This window comes from Rhipicephalus microplus, chromosome 7 (genome assembly GCF_043290135.1).
Source record: "Rhipicephalus microplus isolate Deutch F79 chromosome 7, USDA_Rmic, whole genome shotgun sequence".
Taxonomy (NCBI): Eukaryota; Metazoa; Arthropoda; class Arachnida; order Ixodida; family Ixodidae; genus Rhipicephalus; species Rhipicephalus microplus.
In genome coordinates, this window is record NC_134706.1 from 75,612,579 (window position 1) to 75,630,051 (window position 17,473).

Genomic DNA, 17,473 nt, shown 5'->3' on the forward strand with positions numbered 1-17,473 from the left:
TGCTATATCTTCGTCTAAATTTTGACTGTTATGTCCTTAACAGTAATTTGTTCCCTGGCCCTCCTTGTTATCTCCTTTCACCTTTCACGTTACACTTTAAATTTTCCTTTCAATGACTTCCCATTTTCCGCCCGCCCTGATACGGTGGTGTAGTGGCTAAGGTTTTCAGCGGCTGACCGGCTGCGGAAGCAGGATTAAATTCGGGCTGCGGCGGCTGCATTTTTAATGGAGGCGAAAATGCTGCGGGGCCATGGGCTCATGTTTGAGTGCACGTTAAAAAACCCCAGTTGGTCGATATTTCCAAAGCCCAACCCTACGGCGTCTCTACTAATCATATAGTGGTTTTGAGGCGTTAATCCTCGAATATCTATCTAAATTTCCGCCACGTTTCTGCTCCGTATGTAAGGACCCGTAAGATGCAGCGGCAAATTTAAGCTAACTCTCTTGAGGGATAGTAAACTGCAAATCTTGATTCGAAAATGCCCGCCTAAAGCGCCATACCCCATTACTTAGTACTGTTTGTATGCTCTACAAAAACACGATCTTGTTCAGGGTCCATTATCAATGGGTCCTGTGTCTGGTTTCACAGATGCCGCATCATTCAAGTACCTGGACCAGTCCACCTTAAGGGAGTGCCCTGTCGGAGACCCGAGGGAAGCAGTCTTCGTTGTTGTCTACACGTCGGGCACCACGGGACTTCCGAAGGGCGTCGAGCTCACTCACCATAGCTTCATTGCAAACTTCTGCATATCAAAGTACGTAGTCTTATGAGTTAATGTCTAACGATAAGCTTGTATCACCGTTACATTTGTGTGACCACATAAAGTATCGCAGATGGTAAAGAGCTGAGAAGACATGCTAGTAAACTGTCAAAGGGTGCAGTTGGGCAGAAAGAATAACGTCAAAAATAGCGTGAACAGAACAGTGCGCATGGCGGATGAGCTTAGTTACCTTAGACACGCAAGCTGACGACACTAAGGAGAGCGAATGAGCAAGCTTCATCATATAACGCAAATATAGTGCACTTAATGTGCTCGTGCTTCTCGCTTTCCTTGATGAGACGCTTGGCGCACATGAGCTAGCGTATGCACGACAACAACACTGCAGTCGATGTTGCAAGAAAGAATACAGTCATTATAAATGTCTTCGAAGCTTCGGGAGATTGTTTTTGTTGGTCAGCTCTTTTCGTTGCTGCAATTGGTTGGTTTGCACCTTTGTGAAGAAAAATCACACAAGCTGGGACCAAGTTTGTCATGTCGTCACTTTGACTTACGACATTCCGGCAGCAGGTATTACGGCACTTTCCCCAGACTTTCTTCAGTAGGGACGTAAACCTTCCAATAGATTCTTTCTTCTAAGGGAGACACGTTCGAGATTACTTTTATCTCTGAAGCGGCCAGGTTATGCCGTGGGCTCTACAGCTATGTTGACGTTCTTCCAAAATAGGAACGAAAGGTCGTTTCTACTTTCTTCGAAATGTTGAGTTGAACTCACTGAACAGGTTCTTTTATCGAGAAATGAAAGCGTTCCAGTTACATTTAAATAATTGAACCGTTTCGCTGCAATAATGCTATATTTGCACTTCTTTATCTACATGTGTTTACCCTGAGCTGTAATAAGTATAGAAACCGCAAACCCATTTCAAAATATGGATGTTATAGGAACGTGAGCATCAACGATAACAATTGCCTTTTCGTGCGGCCACCTTACGTGTCGATGACCCGGGTGGTGCTAAAGTTGATGTGATGGTCCATTTTTCCACTATATTCGACGAGAGCGTTTCGCGACGAGTTCAAGCTACGTACGTCATTTCTCCTCTAGGCCACTTAACCCCTTAACTGCTTCGTACGAACAGAGCTCGTCCTGCCCAAACTGTCACCAAACTTCTTTGGACGAATAGAACTCGTCCAAGCAAAATAATTACTCTCTTCTAGCGTTCAGATGGAGAAGCGCGCACTTACGACTCACATTGCGTGTCATCTTCTAGATAGCGGCATTTTAGCGGGGATTTGTTTTTACCCTGTGGCGTAAGTGCAGTTTTTGTATGGAAAAACGGCGTGCAGTGGCGGCGACACATGCATAGCAGGCACGTGAACATGAAAGAAATGCTATTCATTTTCGTCATCTTCTTTTAGCAATGATGATTAGAGCACAGCTATTTATCGTGTTCCCACTAATAAAGACAGCGATTACGGTGAATCGAGAAGTTGCTCCGGTGATCATCAAGGCGGCTAGGACACAAACGCTGCAAGTGACCGCCAGTGAAGCCGCCTTGCGATACTACCCATTCGGAAATTGTCCACGCAGTTCCGAAGCTCCTCGAGCGAAATACCCGAAGGATTCGTAGCCTACCGAAGCGAAAAAAGGTGTGGCGCCTGTAACTCTATGCTTCATAAGGTTTTAAACTTTCATTAGCATCATGTAGCTGGTTTTCTTTGTATTGTCCAGAAATACACTTTATTCATTTGATTTCACTGAGCATGTCATGAAAATATTTTTTACCATTGACTAGCTACTTTTTAGTGCAGTCAGATTCTAAATAGGCAGTAAAAATAGGCACTTTTGGATGGAAAATATTAAAAAAAAAACGAGCATTTAAGGGGTTAAGTCAATAATGATTCCCGCAAGCACGTTAACCGTGGCGGAGGCTGCACGATCAGCAGATCGTGTGAGCCTGTTCTGCATAAGTGATTGTTACAAGATATGTGTACTACATTTCTTTCAAACCTAGTTAAACAACATATGTGCACTGATGAACGCTATCTGACATGTGGCTTCGCATCGAGTCTGCTGATAGAGTCAAGCTCGAATCGTTTTCTCTCGTATATGTTCGGCTATGGTAAACAACCGCGACGGCCAAACATAACAAACCTTCCTTCTAAGGCCTTGTATGTCATCAGATGAAACGGATACTGTGCTCGCTTCGGCTCCTATCGGCCACCTGTCTGGACTGCTGCTCGGATTGATGGCTGTTCTCGATGAATCGGTCTGCGTCCTTGCGCAGCCAGGCCTGAGCCTTCAAGAAATCACTGAACTTGCTGATGAACACAATGTAAGTTCTTCGTTAAGCATTTAAGCATGATTCTTTATTCCGGACATGCGCAGGCATTTACAAGGCTCAGATGAGAAAAAAAGCCGCTCAATAAGGGCTTGACGATTGAACGAAAAAAAAATGCATTTCTTACGCACCTTGAAAGTCGACGTTATGCGAAGCCTGCCGATATGAAGACGTTAGCTTCACGCACTACCAACATGAAGTGAAGTAGGCAGAAATGTTTCATTAGCACGTGTTGGTGGTTACGTATGCACACATCAAGAATACGCATACATCTGTGGCGTATCTGTGACGTCCACGTAACGATAGGTAACTGTGAAATGTGAGCACCATGAGCAGAAGTATAGTTGTTTCTATGATCGTCCGTTAACGCTGTGATGAGGGGTCCTGGTACACTAAAGAACTAGTTAATTTAAATTGATAATACCTCCTATAAAGAAGTGATCAATGACACCTGCGTTCCTCGTACTGAGTGCGAGATTTTCCAACGCTATGTCTACATAGGCAACGTCTTACATGAATTGTCTGAATCAAGTAAGGTTGTTATTTTAAGATATCCACAATAACGATGTCAGTGACTGACGGATCTAAGTAGGCGAATGACGGAACTTGAGCAACGCTACCAGGCACTCATACTCATGCCCTTACGCAACGAATGAGAAGCAGTACATCCTTCTACTGGCGTAACTGGTCACCTGGTGGCTATTCTCGGGGGCCGCATAGACGACGCTCACGACCGGTTTCATAAAAATATCTTAATATTGTATGGAATTCCTGATTTCAACGCTTCTGAAACCTTTACGCAGTCCGAAAAATTATTCATTGATAAGATTTGTGAGCACATGCACATAAGCCTTGATGATTAGGAAATAGAGCGTGCACACCGGCTGGGACGGTACTCACCTGGCCGAAACCGCCCCATCATAGTTAAATTTGCGCTCTACAAAACTAAAGAATTAGTCCTGGCTGGCGGTCCTAAGTTAAAGGCGAGTAATTGCGCAATTGGCGAAGATTTTTCACCAGCCGTTCGAAATGCCCCCAAACATCTTACTGCTTTCGGCAAAAGCAAAGCACGACGATTTCGTCGACGTCTGTATAAACTTTAATCTTTCACAGCTTGTTTCAGAACCAACACGTGTTACGCATCACTGCGCGAACGTCTTAAACCTTATACTAACTAATCACCCAGACAGCTTATCATCTTTAACCTTTCTTCCTTTTATCAGTGACCACAAAGTTCTTCACGCCACATTTTTAGTTTCCACACCACCACGTGCAAAATGTAGCAAAACAATCAGCCTATACGATATTTATTTTTCAGATAACCTAAAGGCTCCGAAGGCATTACATATGGGGAGGGGGAGAACAATGTGTTGAGTGCATTTCAATTCAAGAGCAAACACAGTCAAGGGCGAGCCAGTAACAGAAAACAGTAGAAAAGTAAACAAACAAACAAAAATAATTTGAAAAGAAATACAAAGCAAGCGCACATCGTACATGGTTCATGGCTCTGATAATAAAAATCGCTTCAAGTGGCTTACAATCAAATTGTGATTATGAATTGTGGCAATATCTTCTGGTAATCGATTCCAATGAAAAATGGCCAAGAACAACGGGGATTGACGAAGAAGATTAGTACGTGCAAACAAGGGGAGGACTTTGAAAGGGTGGTCTAGACGCGGAAAAATGCGATGGGCAGGTTTGATATGTGATGCAGCAAATGACGACGCACTATGATAGTCCTGGAGGATAGTCCTGATAGTCCGATAAAGGAAACTTCCGAGCCATTATTGACGAATCAGCTGCTTTTCTACCTAACTTTGAGTCTCTATTTCACGAGCAATCTATTGATGATAACGGGGTGCTCTTTAAAAGTAAAATGATTCATTTACCAGAGAAACATATACAGAAAATTACCTTCCGTAAGAATCGGCAGATGCCGTGGTTCACTATTCACCTAAAGCGTTTAGAAAATAAGAAGAAAAGACTTTTCCGAGCTGCTAAACAGGGTACAAATGCTAACGTTTGGGAAAAGTATTATTCTCCCAAAAACTGTATCTATCTTCTGTTCGTGGTGCCAAGCATGCTTTATTTAACAATGACTTGCCAAAAATACTTAGAGAAAACCGAAAGAAATTCTGGCGGTAACATGTCCCAAGTCATGTTAGCGCCAGCCTTAACACTTGCTGATAATTCGGGGAACAATATGTCTGATACTGACTGCGCCACAACTTTTAACAATGCCTTCGTCTGAGTTTTAGGGGCGAAGCTCCTTAGGGCGTGGGCTGTCCGTCCCCTGTAGCCTGTATGTAGCCACCTCTAGTTTAGTTCTTGCAGTATTCACTAGATGGCGGTACCATCCCCTGTATGTAGCCACCTCTAGTTTAGTTCTTGCAGTGTTCACTAGATGGCGGTACAGTCTCCTGTATGTAGCCACCTCTCGTTTAGTTCTTGTAGTGTTTACTAGATGGTGGTACTTGTAGCTGATGATGAAAAGATGCAAGATGTTATAAACTAGAAAGCGGTACTTGTAGTTGATGAAAGACGCGAGATCTTATAAAATAGAAATGATGTCACATATGGCGCGTGTCATTGGTTGAAGGCAATCGTTCGATTTAGTGCGGCGACGTACGCTAGGGGGAGCGATGTAATAAAATCGAGTGGGCGAAATGTACAGAGGATTCATGGTTTACCAGGTTTACCTCCGGAGCTTCGCCCACTCATCATCATTCACTTCGTGGATATGGCGGAATTTTTTTACTAAGGATGCTAGTGCTCCTCTACCTTTACTGTCTAAAAACAAAGTATCCAGTATGCCGGCCATTACGTTCAGCGTAGATGGTATTTAAAATGTGATTGATAACCTAAAACTTTCGTTCTGTACCGGTATCGATGGTATTAACTCAAAACTGCTAAGAAACACTAAAGATATATCTTTGTCATTTTTGTGTCTGTTGTTTGCTCAGTCGCTTTCAGTAGGTTGCATTCCTCACGACTGGAAAGTGGAAAAAGTCATTCCCATCTACAAAGAGGGAACAGGCTTCACCCGCTAATTTATCGCCCCATCTCCCTTACGAGTCTGCCAAGTAAAATCATGGAGCACGTCCTGTAATCACTCATTATAGACCATTTGAATGCCAATCATTTCTTTCATCCTGCACAACATGGATTCCGCAAGGGCCTTTCTTGCGAAACACAGCTAGCTCGTTTCATTCACGACCTTCATACTAATCTTGACTGTAACAAACAAACTGAAGCTATCTTCCTCGACTATGAAAAATCTTTTGACAAGGTTTCTCACTGACACTTGTTACATAAACTTTCCTTCTTAATCTTAAACTCCGACGTTCTAAAATGGCTTGAAGCATTTTTGTCAACCGTTCGCAATTCGTCAGCGTCAGTTATCAGTCCTCCGTCCCACTTCCTGTTACTTCAGGTGTCCCCCAGGGGTCTCTTCTTGGCCCATTTCTTTTTGATATATATTAATGACTTACCCTTCATGTAACCTCTAAATCCATATGTTCGCAGACGACTGCGTGATTTATCATACCATTAACAATATTACTGACGCAGATACATTACAGCAAAATCTTAACCACGTGTAGTCTTGATGTATCCGGTGGCTAATGACTCTCAATCCAAAAAAATCAAACATTTATCATTCACCCCTAGTAACAGTCCCATTACTTCTTCTTACCTGATAGCCAATAGTCTCATTGAAACAGTCCCATCATTCAAGTACCTAGGAGTATTAATTTCATTTGATCTTAACTGGGGCACACATATAAATAGCATTTTGTCATCGGTGAACCAATCACTCGGCTTCTTGAGGCGCTACTTACGTCATGCCCCACGCGACGTAAGATTACCAGCGTACATAACACTAATCAGGCCTAAAGTTGAATATGCTTCAACAATCTGGGACCCATATCAAAAATACTTCATCAACGCACTTGAGTCCATTCAAAATCGCGCAGCAAGATTCATTCATTCATACTATCTACATGACGTAAGCATATTCGCCCTAAAAGAAAAATCTAAACTACAATCCCTCTTACACCGTCGTGCGATATCCAGCCTTAGTCTTTTTCATAAGTTCTTTTACAGTTCACTTTACCGCATGCCGTACATCACCCCACCATCAATAATATCGCAACGCACTGGTCACCCACTACAGGTTTCAAAACAGCGCAAACACACTACTACTTTCTCTACTTCAATTTTTTTCTCGTACAGCGTCAGAGTTGAATGCCCTTCCGCACCATGTTGTATCTACCAATAACTGTCACATGTTCTATGCTGCTGTGTCTTCTGTTTTACCAAATTAGTTGCCATTGATTGTACTTAACTCCAGTCTTTATTTCTACAGTGTTCATTGTTTGTTATTGTTGTATTTATTTGTACAGTGTTATTTTGTGCAAGATTTTCAATGAATATTACGTTATATTGCCACATCATGTTGTTTCTTCTAATGTTACCAAATGAATTACTTAGCGCGTTTTCTCGTTTTCACAGTGTATCAACATTTCTTTCTTTTACTTTCTCCTCTTTTCCCAAAGTTCTATTGGTTTTTACCTTTATTTGGATATACCCATTACATGTTGTGCCCACCCCTTATGTAACACCCCTATAAACAGGGCCTTTAAGGAAATAAACTGAACTGAACGGAACTGAATGAGAAGTGGTAGACTGATATACCTTGCATGTGCAGGCAAGGATGGCGGCCCTGGACACTCTTAGACAAAAGAGCTTAAGTGGATGGCGCTTAACTACAATTGCCGTTACAGGTCGAGGGATCGAATCTTGACTGCGGTGGCTACATTTTCGATGGAGGCGAAATCGTTCTGTGCCCGTGTGCTCCTATGGGTGCTTGTTAAAGAGCCCCAGGTGGTCAAAATTTTCGGAGACTTTGATTATGGCGTCTCTCATAAGCATTAGGTGGTTTCCGAACATTAGGTCCTACTTATCAATCAGTTAATACGATTGTTGTTATCTCAAAGTGACGGGTGTATGATAAAAATACATCAGTACTGTTTATAAGTTTGCATAGCCAGGACTGCAACCACAGGTAACGTTTTACGAACATTGCGGTGTAATTGACAACAAACTCCGAGAACTAAGACATATAATACGATTAGATTATTTTTTGAAGGCTGTAGTCGATTTAGCCTGTATATAAACTTGCATAGGTTTACATAAATGCGGTATTGTCTGATGGTTAGATGTAACAGCGTTCTTATTATGTTAAAACTTCTGAATATTCGTTAGAAATAAAATGGTGTAGGATTTCAGGCTTATATCTTTAAACACTGTGCCGTGCAATTCCCAACTTTTTTGAGTAGTATTCAATAAGTATTCGTAATCGATTTTGCTCGATTACCATTCCCTTCAGTTCTAAATTTCACTCTTCGCAAAACACTAAGTAGAGGTGGCTAACATTTCCGGTGTCTCCCATAATCACATCAATGTCTAACAGACAGTACTAGGTTAACTAAGCCTTCATACCTTCTTTATTATACAATCGTCGGCCATTTAAATATGGTACAAATGTATTAGGCCATTGTCGAAAGAAAACGTTCGTTAGAAAAAGGAGACGAGATTTCGACGTCTCTACATACTAATATGAATTGCGTATTCACACGGTAGATGATAAAAAACGCCATGAGCCGATATGTCCTCGCTTGCATTTGTATATCGCTCATCAGTAAGAACCTCACTGATCATCTGAATGGTCATCACCTCTACGGTGGTGTTAGTGGTAAACATTTCATCACCCTTTGAAGAAAGCCTCTGCCTCGCCTTACCGTCACTGCTCATTCTTCCATGCAGATTACGTCTATGTTCTCATTTCCGACACGACTTCAGACTTTAGCAGAAGAGATGCTCCATGACGGAAAGCAGATCAGGAGCATCCGTCGCATCGGCGTGGCCGGTGGTTTACTTTCACAAGCAACGTATGATGCGGCCTTCAAGGCATTCGAGAATCTCGACAGCTTGGTCATCATGTACACTATGACGGAGAGCGGTGGCATCGTCTGTTCAACTTCTCTGCACGAGGCGGTAGGAATTGGCATGGGATTTCAAGGAGCCATGGTTGAAATCAAGGTATTTGTATAATTGTTCGCAACGAGGTTTTTTTTTATGCAGTACTGACCGTGTAAACTGGAAAGAATCAGAATTTTGCAGTTTAGAAACTTGGTTCGTGAGAACTATTCTCCTAATCTTCTAGATTTATGAAACTAACCACCATCAACTCTAAAGCAAATAATATCTCGCCCAAACAATCCTAAATTTTTATTTCGTTTAGAACGTACCTAGCCCAGCTGCATTGTGTTTGTCGTAGAATTTGTGTCTACCTAAAGCGTCGTGGTGCACACAAGGTAGGTGATTTTTAACGCTCTTGCGTAAGGAGCTCGTTTTGCCGAAATTCCGGCGTCGGAATTGTTGGTTGTGAGCGAAAATCCATTTTATGCATGACCGAAAAATTGAGAAAGATACAAGGGAAATAAATACTATTAAGTAAATCCGGGTCTGGGTTTGAGATCAAACTCGGGTCATTTGCGTGTACAGCGGGTGTTCTACCACACAGCCACACGTCTGCTTGCGAATACGATGAAAATAACTATCTCTGCTTGGAAATGCAGTGATAGTAACTTTCATGTTTTAAAAACACACGTGACCTAATTACGTGCTTCATAATAAATTAGGAAATAAGGCAATAAGAATGCGTGGTACAAGCGTACATGGCCACCGAGATCAGAACATGCGAGTACTATAATAATTTCTATGCTTAAAGCCAGTCACCCACTACAAAAGGCACACGCGTTACTGCTCCTATTTCCTAAGTGCGACAAAGCCGGTGCATAATTAGCTCGCAAAGATTTTATTCATTTAGTATTTGGAGTGTGCACTAAGGACAGGATATAGCTGTCAAGTGTTAAATTGAAGCCTAAGGAGCCCCATGTTGTTATTGCAATTGCAATTCTGTGGAGACTCTCAGCTGGGTTTTGCCACCAACATCGCCGTCACTACCCATATATGTATACGTATCTGTATATATGAAAACACAAGAAAGAAAAATAATCCTGATAATTGATTGATATGTGGGGTTTAACGTCCCAAAACCACTATATGATTATGAGAGAGAAATCCTGATAATTGCTTTGATGCGCGGAATCAAACAACCGAACCTACGTTTGTGAACGCGCGGCCTTAGCCACTGAGCCACCAAAGAGGACCTTTGAACGACAATCTATTTATATCTACCACTGGTAAATGGTGCGTTCTTAGCATTACCAGCGAGATGGCGTGATGAGTGTGTTCAGTGTAGTTCAGCGCAAAGGTCTGCGCCCAGCTCGTCGCGATGCACTGATGCGTGCTCAATTCCCACGCATGCTTTGCTCCGCGGAGGGAGGGGGGCTTTATCCGCGCACTTATCTAGTGGTTGGGGAGAATCGCGCGCCTTTGGCTTTGATCGAATGATTGCGTTCAGTTGCCGATGGGACAAAGATCACTTCGCTCGCTGGACAGGCCCTGTTGTCGAAAAGAGCGTGCTAAACAAAACGAAGTAACTGGGACAGTAGTTAGTTTGCACTCATATCTGTACCGATGATAACATTTTGTGCATTGTTTTTGTTTACACGGCGCGTTGAGTGCCAATCTGTAAACATTGTTAGTTAGCTGTCATCCTGTGTGTGGTTTTCGTGCATTTTTTGTGCGTGAGCAGCACGCTGCACGTTTCGATGTGCTTGCCATTCTCAATGTTACATTCCAAGTTTTTGATGTCGCATTCGTTGTTTCGCCCTTACGGTGAAACTGTCACTTTTTCTTGCTAGTGCAAACCAAGGTGCTGCTGTGTGGATGGATGGCTGGATGAATAAACTTTATTGAGACTTTCAGAACGCGCTTCATCTCCTGCGGGCTGTTTTCATGTCGAAACAGAAAGACCAAGTCTTTCTACTGCATCGCGTCCGAAGAAAAAAAAAAGTAGAATTACACTAGTCTTTCCACAGGACCAAAATAAACTTCTTTTCCTGCTTCCTTCCTCGCACTCGTTGTGCAAGGTGCCCGCAGGGGTGTCTGCGCAAGCAGGAGTTTATTGAGTGGTGTAACCATGGACCTGGGCCTAGGGGCGGGGGGGGGAATCAATTTTTTTTCACTCTTAGCCGTGCATGGCATTGACATATCTGGGGAAAGGGAATGTGGGGAGGGGGGGTTGACTTACTCTGGGTGATTGGACTTCTAAGGCATCCTGGTAAATGCAACGCACCCCTTTAACAGTGGCTTGGCATCTTTTCCGGTGTTTCTCTAAATATCTATTTTTCTTTCTCTTTTAAATTACAGCTTTTTCTGTATTGTCTTCTCTTCCATTTATTTCCTTGTTTCCTGGCGGCAAGTGATATGTTTTGAGGTTTTAAGTCAGATTTCGTTATAGTAATGGCGTGCTGCTGGCTTTGTTCAGACCTGCTCACATGTTCTGCCACGTTGTAGGCGCTGTTGCCGAACGAACAACCTTTTCCATGGAATCGAACAAATTACCCATGAATCGCCCCACTAGAAGTGGCGCACAGATGCAAGTACACATCCCCCGCCCCAACAAAGAATAAACACGACTTGTTCTCCAAGTACCACGTTAGTCATTGTGTGTATCCTGACAAGAATGCTCGAAACATATCACCACTCCTTGCACCCAGGCACCTCACAGGGACAATCGGAAATAGCTACAAGGCCACGAAGATGGCCAGTGAGTACCTTCTGGTGGAGGTCAAGAGGGACACTCCGTATGAGAAGTTCACTGACCTTGTAGCGTTTGAGGAGAAGCCAATAACCCTCACTGCTCTCCGAGCCATGAACACCGTCGAATATTTCCTGTCAGACGACAACTTAGTGACAACTTAGTGGATATTTCGGATGAGGCACTTCTAGGTAGCGGATATCCGCAATGAACAACTATGTGACATAGAAAACGATGATTTTTCGTATAGTTCAATTCAGTATATTATGGAATGATTATCAGCGTACACAGCAATACAAAGTTTTTTTTTCACATCGCCTTAGTTGTAAGTGTTTCGGTATTATGTCTTCCGAATATAAGAAACACCAATGTTTTCCACATGAGGGCTCCGAGAATATTACGTTTCATTTTTGAGCTTCCTGTTACTAGTTATTTGCCGATGTATATGACTGATTTTGTGTGGTTTGTAACGGATACATCATTTTTAATGGAAAAATTTTGATAAAGAGAGTTTTTTTTTCGGCAGGGTGATGCCATCAATTTCTAGTTGAGGTATATTTGTTGAAAGTGACCGTGCTAACTAACTTGCAGGCATGTACATGATCAGGAAATATTCATAAATATAGAGCCCAGATTAAGATAAAACCCCTGGCACACGCAGGTGCTGGACCCTGTGAGTAGAGTCAAGCTGGGTCCGAATGAGCCAGGCGAAATCTGCTTCCGTATACCGACAGTGATGCGTGGCTATTACAAACAACCAAAAGAGACAGCGGAATTCTTTGAAGGAAATGGCTGGTGCCGATCGGGTGAGTAGCAGTTTCAGGCACATTATAGAGACACTAAACAGAAGCAATGACTTGGTGTATATTTTTGAATTGTGAATAGTGATAAACTGCAATAGATCAATATATGTCACTATCAAAAGTTCGTTATCAGCGGAGAAAAGCTCCGTATTAGACGTCACAAATTCAAGAACGCATTTTTCGCATTTTCTCGACACTGGTACGACAAAATTGACTGAAATTTCTTGTGCCAGGTGATTGGCAACCGCAGATGGCTACGTACTTCATTTTTATTGATTGGAAGCTGTGTAAGAACTAGCAAACTCTTTCAAAATCAATGACGTCGTGGTGTTCGGTGCCAGACCGAAAGTCGAGACTTCACCCGCATTTTTTCGCGCGTTTTCTGTAGGGAGCCTTCATGTGCGCGCACCTGCGTGTTTTAGGATGGTGACAACTTCAATTATGGTTGCTTACTCTGGCTAAACCAGCCGCCATACTTCATGGGCCCACATGTTGGTTCTGAGTGGTCGCTCATTTACATTGAAGGCAGTGTGAGTTGCAACAAGATAGGAGTAGGTTTTTTTTAACTATATAGCAAGTTCTGAAGGCTGAAGGGTTGTATTCTGATGTTATGCACGGTTTTGTAGAAAAGAAAAGACATGTTCGTGGCTCAAGTTTGTTTAAAATACTGTTAAAACAGTTCGTTTCTCCCACCTGTTAGACACATGCACCACATTGGTGGAGTGAGGATATTTGGGGAGCCTTTATATGCGAGGGCGTCAACCTCGACGTCGCATTGAATAAACTTCAATGCCTGCGTGGCATTGATAAAGCAAGTTCGCCTCAGCACCGCAGACACCTCAAACGCCTTCTTGTGCAAAGCTCGAAATCGTTCTTTTTATATGGTGGTACCCATAATGACAGGGAAGGCAGATCAAACAACTGGGCAGCTCGCGATGTTCTCTGTAAACCGCATAACTCCGCTTTCTTGTTTCTCGTACCTGAAATGTTGCTTTTGTCCATAATGTAATTTCCTGCAGTAAGTATATATACTTCCTTCGAACGAATTTGTACATTGGACAATTAAAAACCTTACAAGCTGTAAGCATTTTCTGAAAACAGTAAGGCACTCAATCATATTACACCAACCCAAACCCCACAAAAGCCTGCATATTAGGCTAGAAAAAACAAAGGGGAGCAACAAGGGACAAACCAAGTTTTTTCAGGTCATGTTTTATTGCAAACAGCATGCAACCGGCATGTGGCCTTAAGTTCTTCAAACCGTCCTGCCTCCGTTGTTAAAATCTCGTATCCTCGTTGTGGGCCTACAATAAAGCAAGAAGACGAAAAGTTATACACGGCGCCGACCACGTAACGAAGTCCATTCTCATTTTCTCTACTAGCACTGAATAAAAACTGAGTTTACGATATCAAATCATCTGTGTACATGGTTATGAAAAAATGCAGCACATAGGGCATATTTGAGTTACGGGCCAACAACCAACTTGCTTAGGGCACATATACTGCACCATCTAGGACCGACAGACAGACAGAAAAACAGACGGACACGAACAGTAAATCTGTCGCATTCTATGTTGAAGAGAAATCCTTTTCGTAATTATTGAGCGAGTTTCGGTGTGGTTGCGCGTGTCATTGAAGGGCCGAACGAATACCCCATGGCAAGCCGCACAAAATTTAGTTGTGTTGCAACTGCGCAAGACTACGAGAGTATACAGAGAACGCGTTCGTCGGCTCGTCTGTCTACCTCTTCTAATGTCCTTCCACAGCGACCGAGGTGAAATTGCAGGACACGAGCATCTGCAAGCGAAGGAATATGTGAACGCGAGCGTGTCTAGAAGGTTCGCGGGCCTGGTGTTTTCCGCAACGATTGCGGTGACGGCTTCGGAAATCGATAAAGCGCAGATAGTGAATGCGTGCAGGACCACTCATTCGACTAGTCATATCATTTGGTTGGTGAACTGTGCTTTGACTACGAGAATAAACAAGCATACTAAACCAGCTTTCGCTCGCATAGCACGGCGTGGCCGAACGAAGCCTGATTCATTTATTAACTGTGCACGTTGTCGAGTTTACTTTCCTCAAACTGCTTTTCGTCTTATGGTTAAGTCAGCCCTTTCAACATGTGTGCGGCAATATACTCAACCCACTCGCAATACAACGGGTACTCACCTCACAAACACGGGGAGAAGTATTCGTCTCCAAGCAGTCTCACTTCACATGTGTAATCTCGTGTTTCCGTTGGATAGCGCAAGTCGGGAAGCCGGGAAGTCTCATTGCGGCACGCAGCACCATGGCATTTACACTTCAAAGTCATTGTAGGTGCGCCTAGCGCGGAGCTGGTGTCGTAGTGGAAGCTACGTCTACGGTGTAGTCAAACGTAGCTAATACTGCAGCTCGCTCACCCGCGCCATCATGCAGCTGGTGAAGTGCGACGCAGCAAGAACGGCTGGCCGCAAGAACCAGCATGGCGCTAGTTACCATGAAAACCAGGACTGGCAACAATGTGTTTTAGCAGACGGCGGCAAGTGGTGAGTCAAAGGCTGACACCACCCTAAAACACGGAGACGCGCGCACATGAAGGCTCCCTAGTTATTTAGCTTACCAAGTGGCACGTCGCGGTAATAGTGCTGTTTGCGGGATTTTCGAAATGTACGTTATTATTGCGCGAAAATTAATTTAGCTGTTTAATGGCCCGTTATGTCGATGTATATTTCCTTTGCAAAGCGGTACCTCGACTATCAGTCCTCACGTCACTATACTATATTATAACAGTGGCACACATATTGGAGCATTCACCGATTTCTGCATAGTAAGAGAATGCCGTGTGTTTATGAAAAGCGTTTAACGATTTCAAGTACATCGTACTCAACTATGAGAGAGCAGTGAGTCACCTCGTATGTACAGTAAACATACAAATACTGTCTAAAGCACAAAAAGCATCGCCGTTTAGCTGAACAGTCATTCGATCATGTGATCCTGGCCTGTGTTACATTGCTCCAAAGGAGGATAAATCAGTTATTTTAACTCAGCAGCCCATTTCTAATCAGTTGGCTCCATCCACGAAACCGCGGCGCGTTTGTCTGTCACTTGCAAATGACAGCCGTACTGGTTGGATTTTTTACTTGAACCGTTAGTACTTTTTCTCGGATAACGCAACCACGCGCATTTAGAATTAAAGGTTCGTCATAATACCTAAAACACTGTTTCGTGAAGGAGCAATCCTGTGATCTCTAAAGAAAGATTAGGCCATTCGTGTTTATTTATGACTGAAAACCAGTGCCACAAAGATGGGTCATTATTCAGTTATCCAAAATGCGCGAGAGGTGCTTAACATGTCTCTTTAAAAACTCATAGTCCTCTTCCTCCGATTAGGTGACATTGGTTATTACGACAAGGAAGGGCGTTTCTATTTCGTCCAGAGGCTGAAAGAGATGATAAAATGCATGGACAACCAAGTTGTTCCTGCTGAGCTTGAGCAATTGCTGCTTCAGGAGCTCTCCGAAGACATTGCCGAAGTGACAGTGGTGGGGCTACCGCACACTTTATTCGGAGAAACACCAGCGGCTGCGGTAGTGCCCCGGGACCAGTACATGTGTCACAAGGCCGCGGGTCCCTTGGTGGATAAGATTAAGTCTACCATTGCAGGTGCGGTTCCGCTTTTATGCCAATAGTGTTTCTTTATATATTATGAATGCTGCTCGCCTCTTTCCGACACCATAGTAGATTGGCATACAAGTTTGACATACAGCTACAAAAATTATATCGAGACTCGACGAATTTCTGTCGTCGTGGGCATGTCTCGTATGTATGTATGTATGTATGTATGTATGTATGTATGTATGTATGTATGTATGTATGTATGTATGTATGTATGTATGTATGTATGTATGTATGTATGTATGTATGTATGTATGTATGTATGTATGTATGTATGTATGTGTGTATGTATGTATGTATGTATGTATGTATGTATGTATGTATGTATGTATGTATGTATGTATGTACGTATTGGGACGGTACTGGGAACTGCGTGACAGCGGAAATTTTTCCAGGATTGGGCCGAACGCCTGCGTTATTGACAACGCGACTGAGAAACTGAAGTTCGTGGAAACAGAAATGGCACTTCTCTGGTTTGAATGTCAGGCCTGCGGACCGTATGACACGTAAAACAACTTCCAGCCTTTCGAGATTCTCGTCAAAAGTGTTTGACAACACTGACATCGTCCAGATAGACTAGGCACGTCTTCCATTTCAATCCCGAAAGTATGGTGTCCATGAGCCTTTGAAAAGTTGTGGGCTCGGAACACAAACCGAAAGGCAAGACGTTAAATTCATATAAACCATGTGGCGTCACTAAAGCCGTTTTCCCCTGGTCTCTTGGGTCTATCTCGATCTACCAGTATCCACTCCTCAAGTCCATGGAAGAAAAGTAGCAAGCGTGCCGAAGTCTGTCAAGGTAGTGATCGATACGTGGGAGTGGGTACACATCTTTCTTGGTCACCTGATTAAACTTCCTGTAGTCAACTCAAAAACGCAGGGGGCTGTCTTTTTTCTTTACTAGCACTACAGGGGATGCCCGAGGGCTCTGTGACGGTTGAATAACGTCATCTTGAAGCATTTTCGCGACTTGATGCTGTATGACTTCGCATTCCTTTAGAGCTACACGATAAGGATTCTGGTGAATAGGTCTCGCTATGTCTTTAGTGATTATTCGATGCTTTGTCAATGGTGTTCGACCGACTCATGATGTCGAAGAAAAGCAGTCACTGAATTCGGCTGGCAGCTGAAGAAGTCTCTAGCGGTCAACCTTTGACAGAGAGGGGCCAACGTCAAGTACGTGTTTTGGTTCTTGATTACGCGCTTCGTCCAATACTGACAAAC

General features: G+C 43.2%; 1 protein-coding gene across 1 annotated transcript; it reads left to right on the forward strand.

Annotated features, from left to right (window-relative positions):
- The first annotated feature begins 427 nt into the window (after window positions 1–427).
- Window positions 428–16,263, forward strand: LOC142767794 (uncharacterized). The gene is made up of 4 exons (XM_075870037.1): window positions 428–755; window positions 11,749–11,941; window positions 12,451–12,595; window positions 15,965–16,263. Exons 1-4 carry the CDS (start codon window positions 565–567, stop codon window positions 16,261–16,263), a joined length of 828 nt encoding a protein of 275 aa, XP_075726152.1. The 5' UTR covers window positions 428–564.
- Window positions 16,264–17,473: the final 1,210 nt, after the last annotated feature.

Excerpts from the sequence above, each read along its gene's own strand:
- LOC142767794 (XM_075870037.1), top strand. The coding sequence starts at position 565 with ATGGGTCCTGTGTCTGGTTTCACAGATGCCGCATCATTCAAGTACCTG. Across the intron at positions 756-11,748 it reads GCAAACTTCTGCATATCAAA|GCACCTCACAGGGACAATCG; the intron begins GTACGTAGTCTT and ends CCTTGCACCCAG. Across the intron at positions 11,942-12,450 it reads TCCTGTCAGACGACAACTTA|GTGCTGGACCCTGTGAGTAG; the intron begins GTGACAACTTAG and ends TGGCACACGCAG.